Genomic DNA, 11,215 nt, shown 5'->3' on the forward strand with positions numbered 1-11,215 from the left:
TAATTTACTATGTATTTGTTTAACTTTTATTAAAACCAAAATTTAAAATGAAAAAAAAAAAAATTAAACACATGGCAATTGATTGAATATAAAATGAAATACAAAAAATAGTATAAAAAATCTGTATTTGTTAAGAAGTATTAAATAGGGCACAAGAGTACCAATAGTTGAAAAATTATACTAATATTATGTTGTACAATAAATATGCACTTGGTCCCCCCTACTAATAGTAAGTTTAGCATTAATCTATTTAGTGAAATGAAACAAACTAGTATTTGGGAGGAAAAATTACCTATTAAATGACAGATATAATAATATTTCAAATTTATGACATTAATGATTACTTTTCAGTCTTTATTATTAAGTCAAGACATTAATTAGTTTTAATCCTCAATCTTTTATTTGATGATAAATATTTTTACAAATTGTGCTAATTAAAATTAAAAATAACCTTTATTTTTAAAATATTCTATAATAATACAATCATAAACTAATAACAAAATTTAATTAATTAATTACTAATAATACGGAATAATTCGCACTATTGCTAACCATACTAGTACTAGCGCATAGATGAAAAAGAGAGAGTATAGCGTAATAGATTGTCCGTGGCGAGGAGCGTAGACTAAAAAAGAGAGTAATAAAGATATTCAGAAATAAAGAAGAAGAAGAAGAAGAAGAGAGAGTAAAGATAAAGACTAAAGTGCAGGTAGTGTGTGAGAGAAAAGAGAGAGAGAGAGAGAGAGAGAGAGAGAGAGAGAGGTGGCTCCGGCAAACAGTCCCCCCTTGCAACTGTGTAGCTGTTGTGTTGTGTATGTGTAAAGAGAGTCGCGACATTATCGTGAAAACCAGCGATCCCACATATGTAGCGGAGAATAGGCCTTAGCCACGAAGGCAGTCAAACTAATCTCATCTCATCACTCTCTAATCTCTAATTAATAATCACATCAGAGTATCTGCGTATTTCGTGGTGGGCGTGTCTTTTGGTTTTGGATTTCCCCTCCAACCCACCTCTTAGCTACCAAAAACAACACATAATCCTTTGTTTCTCTCACATTTCTCAATTCTTGGCAGCTTTTGGAGATCGGTTTCCACTTTTCCCCCTATCCACTGAGGTAAACAAAATCATTTTCATTTTCATCATTCTTGTTTTTTTGTCCCAACAATTTCAACCTAACTTTTTTATTGACATGAGATATGCTTTGATTTTGCAAAATTTTAGGTACATTTTATTGGTATTTCTTTTGGATTGGTGGGGAAAGGAAACATAAGGGACTGTGTTACAGGAGATCGTAGCAGAATCGGGTGGGTTTTTTCCAAAATCCAAATGCACAAAAAGAGACACACGGATTGTATTTTGTATTTGTTTGTGTAGTAGTGTTGTGCATTACTATTTATCAACAATGCAAAGCAAAATGTACACAACGAAACCATTACCTCAACAGCAGCTTTCCGACTCCAATAGACGTATCATCGATCCCAATGGACCCTCCCCTCTTGTTTATCAAGTTTGGAAAGGAAACAATGTGAGCAACTAATTTCCATTTGTTTTAACCATTTAGCTTAGCTTAGAAAACTGACTTCTGTTTTTTGATGCAGAGATTTTGCCTCGGAGGCAGGCTTGTATTTGGTCCAGATTTGAGGTCGATTTTCCTTACAGTGTTTCTAATCGTGATGCCAGTAATTCTGTTTTGTTCTTTTGTTTCTCCGAAGCTAGTTAATGAATTCCCTCACTCCGTAGCCAATCTTATTATAGCTATATGTGTTCTCTTCACAGGATATGTGAGTTCTTCCTCTTTATATTACTTCATACTGTGTTTGTGTGTGTGTGTAGGATTCTAAGTTCATTAGATGTTGTTTCCTAATGAAATACTTTGTGTGTGTGTGTGTTTGTGTGCTTGTGCGCGTGCCTCCGTGCTTTCCACATGGATATAGTTATTGAGTTGTTTCTTAAGAGATGGCCAATATTGGCTTTAGTAAAAAATAGTTTTGGAATCTTTGGTATGTACAAATCAAGTTTTATCTAGCTTATATTTCCTTAAGGAGACGAGAAAATAAGGACATGGGAAAAGGGAAAAGCTTTTATGTTACTACAATTGATTAGATAATGGAAATCCGAGTTTGACTCAGCTATCACTGTGGATATTTAGTTGAGTTGATTCTTTTCTCATTTTCTTGGGAGCCAAATAAGGATATATAAGGTATGAGATTCAAATGGAGCAAAAGGAATGGAATAATTTAAATTTGTTAAATTACAAAATACTAGTCTATTGAATATGAAGTCATGTATATATCTGATGAATGTGTTTTTGTAGCATTCTGTAAATTATCTTTAATTGAGTTGAACAATGTGATGAAAAAAAAAGAAAAAACTATGTTTGACAGTTTTTCATCTTGCATATTCTTTGCATTGTCAACTTTCATTAAAGATTTAATAATTAACGTTCTTGAGATGTCAACTGTTGTAGGTTATAATTCTTCTCTTCCTTACGTCTGGAAGAGATCCTGGTATCATTCCTCGTAACTCACATCCTCCAGAACCTGAAGATGAGGGTGATGGCTCAAGTATTTCTGCTGATTGGCCTGGAAATCAGAATGGTGCTCCTAGTTTACCACCCATAAAAGAAGTTGTGGTTAATGGCATAGTTGTTAAGGTCAAATATTGTCAAACTTGCATGCTATATCGCCCACCACGATGCTCTCATTGTTCTATTTGCAATAACTGTGTTGAGCGTTTTGATCACCATTGCCCATGGGTGGGACAGTGTATTGGGAAGGTACTTTCATTTTAAAACTTCTCCTGTTTTGTTTTTTGCTTGAATTATAATTTGGGTATCCTCATTTCTCGTAGTTTCTTGATTATCATTGTGGATGATTATAAGGTTCTGAAAATGTTGAGGTTTAGCACACTTCAAGTCATGTGTGAAGGATGCTTATTTTTGGATGCCAACCACTATATTAGCTCTAAACTGTCGTCAGTTGCTTTTGTATTTTATTGCACGTCAAGTTGTCACATTCCTAACTTAGAAACTTGCATCTTGCATGAAAACAATGTTTCAACTTTAAACTATCTTGAGATAAAATTGGGTTTGAAAAAAGGGCCTGGTTAATGTATGCCCTTAGAGCACACATTAATAATCCATTTTAGGAAATTTTTTAAGGGAAAGCGAAAAAAGCTGTCAAAAAGTTACCTAAAATGGTTTACTAACATATGCCCTAAGGGCATATGTTAGTAAAATCCTTGAAAAAATTATGAAATTCATTCAAGGAAAAATCTTTAATCTTGGAAGTAAAACAAAAAGGCATTCTGATTGTGCACTTTACGTTGACAAATACTATATGTTATGAATTCTTTTAGTGTTCTATTATTATATTTAAAGTCTAGAATACAATTTTATGCTCAACTTCTTCATCAATTATAAATTTACTTTGTTTCTATTTAAAGCTTATGTTTTAGATGTGTTTATCTACAGTCATTAATGTTGCGTTAGTGAAGTGTGCCTACACATGCACATACATTTATAAATCGTCCTATGCACTTCCAACCTAATTACCTCCTTGGCCTGGTATATTCTTCCTTGAGCTCCCTTGTCTGCTTCCTTTCCTCTTGTGCTATCCCCTTACATCATAACCATGTGCATGCATTGTAAATGGGGGATGTAATGGTAGATGCTCAATAGTATGATTATAATCATTGGAAATATATCTATCAATCTAGAAATTCGTCAATTGTAGTATGAAGAGCACAGTTGGGATATTTCTATTCTACATTTAGCTACTGGACCTGTCCTCTTAGGGGTTCACCCCTTAGATCACTGGATTTCTGGATCTCATTTGGCTGAAGTGAATTATTAAAATCATGTAAACTGTTAAAGATTACGTGGATTTTCAAATTACATAGTTTATCTGATGCTGTATAAATAGTTTATCTGATGCAGTATAAAACTTGCATTCAATTGAGCAAATTGCAATTACGTATTCTTGAAATTGCATTGAAGTGATTACGTAATTCCTATGTGTTTTATTAATAAATATTTTTATAAAAAAATTGATTGCATAATTCCTTTTTTTCTTTTTAAGAAGTGATTGCATAGTTCCTGACAGAAGGAATCAGTAGTTTTGCAAATGTAATTAGTTCTAACATGTCACATGCATCTATTATAGAGTTAACCTGAATCATGCAGAATCTCCTTGTTTTCTTAAAAAATTTTGGCATTTTGTACTCCAATAATCAGATTTGTTCCTGGGAGTTTCTTTATCAGGGAAATTAATAATAAATTGGAAGATGCTTTATCACCAAAATTGTCATTTGCTGTGGTGCTTTGTATGGAGTTTTCCCTTGTAGTAGAACAAGCTTCCCGCATAGCTTTCCTACTTGCACAAATTTCCAAATTATCTTGGAAGGATTAATGCAAGGTGCTATACTGAGAATAGGATAATCTCATTTGGATTGGAAGATTGTTGGTAATCATTATGATTGGTTTGATTCTTTACTTTATACTCCTGTCCTATTTTGTTAGGACTGTTTAGAAAATTCAACTTTTCATGAAAACATCATTAATTTGTTGTCTTTCAAAATAAAAATATTTAAGTTATCATAACTATCCTCATTAATTTCTTTTTTGATGGAAGCTATCCTCATTAATATAAACTTTAATGAAATAGGGGTATTGACTTTTTAAATTAAGTAAAGTGTAAGTTAGGAAAGTTATCAATACTGGATTAAGATCTAGAGTTTTTATCCTATCAAAAAAAAAAAGATCTAGAGTTTCTAAGGTAATCCCATTGTGGAGTTCCTAAATTCCTACCCATCCATTTTGAAATGAGTGCATTGGATTATATCACATCATTGACATTTAAAAAAAATTGAGTATCATCTCTTTGGTATCCATTTAAATTATTGATGATGTTATAAAATCCAATTCACTTATTTCAAATCAAAATGAATGGATAGGATTTTAGGAACTTCATGATCGAGTTATCCTAAGAATTCTAGAGGATCCTAATCCATCCATCAATATTGCATTTATTGACTATTCATAGAGGAATATATTTTGGGACATCCGAAAATGGAATATAGGATCAACAAAATGGGATTGAGGGACTAATTGATAATTATATTCTTTAACTTTCTTAAAGAAATCAAGAGTTCTATTCAATGAGTTATGCAGTCAAACATGGATGGTTGTTTCCTCAATTGGGATGAGAGATGAATTTTCTCTTTATGTGCTTACTGTCATTCTTGGATGTGTGCATACGTATGTGATTCACTATGTCTAGTTCCTCCCTTAAATGACTTTCAAGAGATGATATTTCTCATAGGAAAGAAATATGTTTTCCTTTCATAGTCCTAACAAGGTTGAAGTGTTTTTCTTACAGAGGAATTACAGATTCTTCTTCATGTTTGTGTCCTCCACAACCATGCTTTGCCTATATGTTTTTGCCTTCTGCTGGGTCAACATTAGGAAAATAATGGATGCTCATGATTGTAATCTCTGGAGGGCTTTCCTGAAGTGCCCTGTTTCGGGAATTCTGATTTTATACACATTTGTAGCTGCTTGGTTTGTTGGAGGTCTTACAGCATTTCATCTCTATTTAATTTTCACCAATCAGGTTCTTTTCTCCTCTTTACTGTTATCACTGTTTGTGGTTCCCATTGGATTTTATTTAGTTATTAAGTCATGTATTGCATTTCTGCAGACAACATATGAGAATTTCCGGTACCGGTATGATGGGAAGATGAATCCTTATAACCGTGGGTGTGCTCTCAATATTGTGGACATCTTCTTTTCTAAAATTCCCAGTTCTAGGAACAACTTCAGGGCAAAGGTTAAAGGGGATTCATCTTCTGTGTTCACCACTTCAATGCCATTGGGCCATGCCATGAGCCCGGAAATTCCCAAGAGAAGCTTTGACATAGAGACTGGAAAAAGGCAAGCTGTTGCTGCTGAAGATTTTGAAGATATACAGAGTCAGATGGAAAGTGTTGGTGGATTGGAGAGGTGTGGTACCCAGCCAAGACGCACAAACTGGGATCATAAACTGAACTGGGAGATGTCTCCTGATATACGAATGTTGGCTGGTGAGTTTGAAATGGAACGTGGTTTTACAGAAAGACAGAAAATTAATGGAGGCCTATGAAGTTCTTTCTATGGCCTAAACTATTGTGGTAAGGGTAAAATTCTGATCTTAGAGCCAAGATAAAATTGCTAACCTGGCTGGTTGAAATTGGTTACTGAAGTCGTGCTGAACTTGAAGAAAAGTCTGCCTTCGGAAGGATGTTTCACCAATCACCATGCTATTTTATTCTTATAGGAAGAAATACACTAGTTCGGTTAAAATATGAAGAGGCACTTGTTGTACATCAAACTGCCTTCATGGATACTTGGGTGAGTGTTTTGTTATAATGTAACAGTTTTTTGTTTTTGTTTTTTTCTTTTTTCCCCCTGGGAACTTGGTTGGTTGATAATTCTCGGTGTGTTGGATAAGTTAGCAGTGATACAGAAAAACCATAGATGATGTATTTTGTAAAAAAATGAAAAAAAAACCTTCGATTATGAGATCTAATTTACTTGGAACTTGTCTTTTTCATTGATAGCTTTAATTAAATAACTAACTATGAAAGAGTTTGTTTATTTGAATGACAGGGCGGCAGTGCAGGGCCTGTGGGGCTTTGTTTTTAGCTTTTTGTGTTTCCTCTTTTCTCCTTTCTGCTTTTGCTTTCTTCTCTTTCGAGGTCTGGGAGGCCTGAACCCATGATTAAAGACATTTGGATGTTAACTTTGGCAATTGCTTGGTTGACCTGTAGAGAAAATTGGACTGGTCATGGTTGGTAGGACTGATTTTATGTTAACCTTACGTGATTCTGATTATGTTAAAGTGACTGCACATTCCTAGTTTAGGGGAGGTTGAAACCTTTGCTTGGAATTGGATTAAAAAAATGTCCTCCCAAGTAGTTAGCGCTTATGAATAACAGGTTGCATGGAAATGAATCCCAGAAGACTTGGTTGTGAATTTGTACCATGGCATGCTTTGAAGTAATCTGCCGAACTCTTACCAAATGAGCCTAAATGTTGTAGCATGTAATCTTAATTGTTTATTATTAGTAGCAATAAAGGGTTGTGGGGATTTTGTTACAAGATTAGTTGATTAAGGATTTAATTAGCCAGTTAGTTACAGGTAGATAAAGCAACTAACTCTAGGCCAACCAAGACTAATTAATATTTCAACTACAACACTTCTGCTTACCAGGAAATAGAGGTTCTAACGAATAATGAAGACATTTTCTACCTTCAGATGGCAATGGAACTGGAAATTTCAAAGTTTAGGGCAGAAAATTCTACAAATTGAATTTACACATGGAGGATGGTTAGTATGGCTTTAAGATGCTAAAGAATCATGTGTTCGCTAGTTGGGAAGACTTAATGAGAGCATTGCAAATCAGGTTTGAAACCTACTTCCTATGATGATCCCGTGGAAATCCTCACAAGACTCTAGCAAACATCAACTTCGGCAGTGTTTAAGGCTCAATTTGAAAGCCTATTAAACATGTTGAAAGGCCTGCATGTGAAACATAAATTGAGTTGTTTCTTCAGTGGGGTAAGCGATGAGATCAGAATTACAGTTAGTGTGTTAAACCCCACAACCTTGAACACTAAATTTGCGTTGGCCAAGATTCAAGAAGAGCATGTTCTTAGCAATTAAAGGACCACGAAACTAGCGATTGATCAAGGAATGTCTTCCATTTTAGGTTTGCCCAAGACTAATAAAATATCGAACATTCCAGTTGAAAAGAGTTCAACAGCTCAAACAAGAGAAATAAGAAAGTAAGGATTATGTTACTATTATGTTGAGAATTGGAATGTGGGGCATAAATGTAAAACCCCCATGCTGTATTTGATGGAAGTAATACAACTGTTCATGAAAGAGAGAAAAAGGGAGTGCAGGTAGAAGAACTGAAGGATGAAGGGATGGAAAATTTGTAGAAAGAAGCATAAACCTCCACAGAGCTGCCAGAAAATTCATTATATACTTTGATAGGAAGCCATAACCTAAGAATCATGAGGCTTTTGGGACGATTAATGGGCATGGGGTGGTACTCTTGATTGACACATGAGCACTACAACTTCTTGGACCCTTCCATCTTGTCCAAGATTCAACTACCCAAGACAGGTTCCCAGAACCTTGAGGTCAAGGTGGCATATAGATCTATGATCATAACTCATAAGTGAAGGTTTATGCACATCAGTTCATTTTCGTGTGCAAGGTAATAATTTTCCACAGATTTCTACATGCATTGGAGGTTGTGCTAGACCACCATATATATATATGTGTGTGTGTGTGTGTGTGTGTGTTTGTCAACCTTGTGTTGTTCTTGTAATACTTACACATCTTTGTTCAGTATGAGTAGCTTAAAACCACCAATACGCTCTGTATATTTTCATTTTTGTTATGCATGAGTATATAAATTTTTGAATGAGCACAATCTTTGAGGATATTACTGACTGATATCCTTGGGCTCAAATGGATGAATACTATCTTGCTAACAAGCACGTGGAGATATGTGACAAAATTACAGTCAAAAGTAATGTTGATATTGCATAATGTGATAATGAAACTATCAAATGTGAGAATAAAAATATGGATACCACTAAATGTGAAAAAAGAATACAAAGAGATGTGATGTTGATATGTATTGCTTAATATAATCAATAGGATACCCAGTACAATGTGATGTTGGTATTGGGAACCATCAAAAAAAAAAAAAAAAAAAAAAAAAGAAGAAGAAGAAGAGAGAACTATCAAATGTAACAAAAAAATAGTCATATGTGATATTGGAACTACACAATGAGAGGATGAAACTGTTAAATGTGAGAAAAAAAATAAAGAAACCACTAAATGTGACAAAAGTACAGCCATGTGTGATGCTGGAACTGCACAATATGACGATGAAGCTATTAAATGTGAGAAAAAAATAAATAAGGGAACCACCAAATGTGAAAAAAGAATTGTCATATGTGATGTTGAAAGTGCAGGATGTGAGAATGGAACCATCAAATGTGAGAAATAAAATAAAGGAATCACCAAATGTGATAAAAGAATTATCACATGTGATGTTGAAACTGTACAATGTGAGGATGAAACCGTCAAATGTGAGAAAAAAAGTAAGAGAATCACTGAATGTGACAAAAGAACTATCACATGTGATGTTGGAACTGAACAATATGAGGATTGAACTGTCAAATGTGAAAAAAAAATAAATAAAAGAACTATTAAATGTGACAAAGTACAGTTACATGTGATGTTGGAATTGTACAATGTGAGAATAGAATCGTCAAATGTGAGAAAAAAATAAATGAACCACCAAATGTGAAAAAAGAACTATTACATATGAGGTTGAAATTGCAAAATGTAAGGATGAAACCATCAAATGTGAGAAATAAAATAAGGGAACTACCAAATGTGACAAAAGAACTGTCACATGTGATGTTGGAACTGTACAATGTGAAGATGGAACCGTCAAATATGAGAAAAATGTAAGGAAACCACCGAATGTGATAAAAAAAGATCATATGTGATGTTGGAACTACACAATGTGAGGATAAAACCGTCAAATGTGAGAAAAAAGTAACCTTGCATAATAGGTTGCCTACTAGTGGGTACCGTACCCTCCCTTTTTAGAGGGAGTACGATAGAATTACCCTTCATATATATGGTAAGATTTGAAATTTATGGATCAATTTCAAAATGATTGTTGTTTAAAAAAAAAAAAAAATTAAATCATAATAATTTAGGCAAGATTCAAATACAAGTTTCTTATTCGACAATAACAGACTTCACAAATTAAACAAAGAAGAATCAACATCTCAATATCAACCTAGAGCGACAGCTTCTCTTATTACAAAAATATACCTTTTTTATTTTATTTTAAACAAAATATATAGAAAAATATTTGTTTTTCCACTTTCTCTTTTCTCCATCCATAGCGAACCAAGTTGAATATAATGATTATTATTTGCCTATACAATTTCTTTAAACATCATAAAATGAATTAAAACATTATTAACTCTAAAAAACATAGGTTACCATTTAGTATGAACAAAAGGGTAAATTACACTTTCTCAACCAAAACTTTCATCACATTTACAATTTTCCCTCCCCTTCAAAACTATCAATTTGTTTGATTGACACCCTAGTTTGAAATGATTGAATTAATGTGTCTATGTTATCTAAATTAGCCATTAATGTGAAGGAAATTAGGTCCAATGACAAAATTATCCTCATTATTTGCAACTAGCCTCCGATTTTCTATTTTTTGGGTAAAGGTTAATAATTTGAATCTATTATGATTTGGGATTACTATATTTTCTAATCATAAAATACCTAGGGGTGTGATGAGTGTTATGCGTTTGTGGATGAAAAATGAAACAAATGTTATGGGATGGAAGAGGAGGAATTTTTTTTTTTAAAAAAAAAATCAGAATAGGAGGAATCAGTTTAATTAATTTGTACTTAAATGCTTTAAAATGAGATGAAACTAGTTTGGCATGAACCTATCAAAGCAACAAACTTGTCTGCCCCATATTTCCAAACCATCTTTCCGGAACTTCAAACACTACTTCTTCACCACTATAGAGGTGAAAGCCACCATCATTTGGGGTTAAATGGCCTGCAGTGTCAAGAAGTCCAGGCCATATATGTCCCATTTGCAAAACAAAGTTAACAATAGGCAACGATGTAAGTTTTTCAACTATACCATACATATTTGAAGGGTTTTAAAGACTGCCATGTTGTGAGAGAAAAGAGTGTACCTGTGAAGAAAAGGGAGTAGAGAATGTAGAAGAAGAATTTAACTAAGGAAGTTGGCATTTTGTTCTTAATTTGTTTTGGATAGGAACTGATTGTTTGCACTTGTGTTTTGAGAAAGTGATCGTAATAGGGAGAGTGAGAGTGGACTGAGTGGTGAAGTGGGTTCCTTCTTTTTCGTCACCATGAAATGATACATCCGTAGAAAAAAAAGTAAACTGCATGTTGTTTTAAAAAATTATTTACATTTCTAACTGGGAGCAGGGTTTTTTTTTTTTTTTTTTTTTTTCATAAAAAGTATAGACTTATTAAAGTTGAAAAAAAAGTGATTTTTTTTTTTTTTGAAAATGTGGGTTTTGGTAGTTGAAGCATTTCAAAAATCCTGAATAAAGGTTGTTCCTATTTTGTA

General features: G+C 33.6%; 1 protein-coding gene across 1 annotated transcript; it reads left to right on the top strand.

The window, feature by feature from the left end:
- The first annotated feature begins 663 nt into the window (after window positions 1–663).
- Window positions 664–6,578, top strand: LOC115982003 (probable protein S-acyltransferase 6). The gene is made up of 6 exons (XM_031104473.1): window positions 664–1,115; window positions 1,223–1,526; window positions 1,600–1,782; window positions 2,469–2,777; window positions 5,380–5,613; window positions 5,701–6,578. The coding sequence occupies exons 2-6, from the start codon at window positions 1,404–1,406 to the stop codon at window positions 6,139–6,141; spliced, it is 1,290 nt and encodes a 429-aa protein (XP_030960333.1). The 5' UTR covers window positions 664–1,115; window positions 1,223–1,403; the 3' UTR covers window positions 6,142–6,578.
- Window positions 6,579–11,215: the final 4,637 nt, after the last annotated feature.

The sequence above is a fragment of the Quercus lobata genome, chromosome 3, assembly GCF_001633185.2.
Source record: "Quercus lobata isolate SW786 chromosome 3, ValleyOak3.0 Primary Assembly, whole genome shotgun sequence".
Lineage (NCBI taxonomy): Eukaryota > Viridiplantae > Streptophyta > Magnoliopsida > Fagales > Fagaceae > Quercus > Quercus lobata.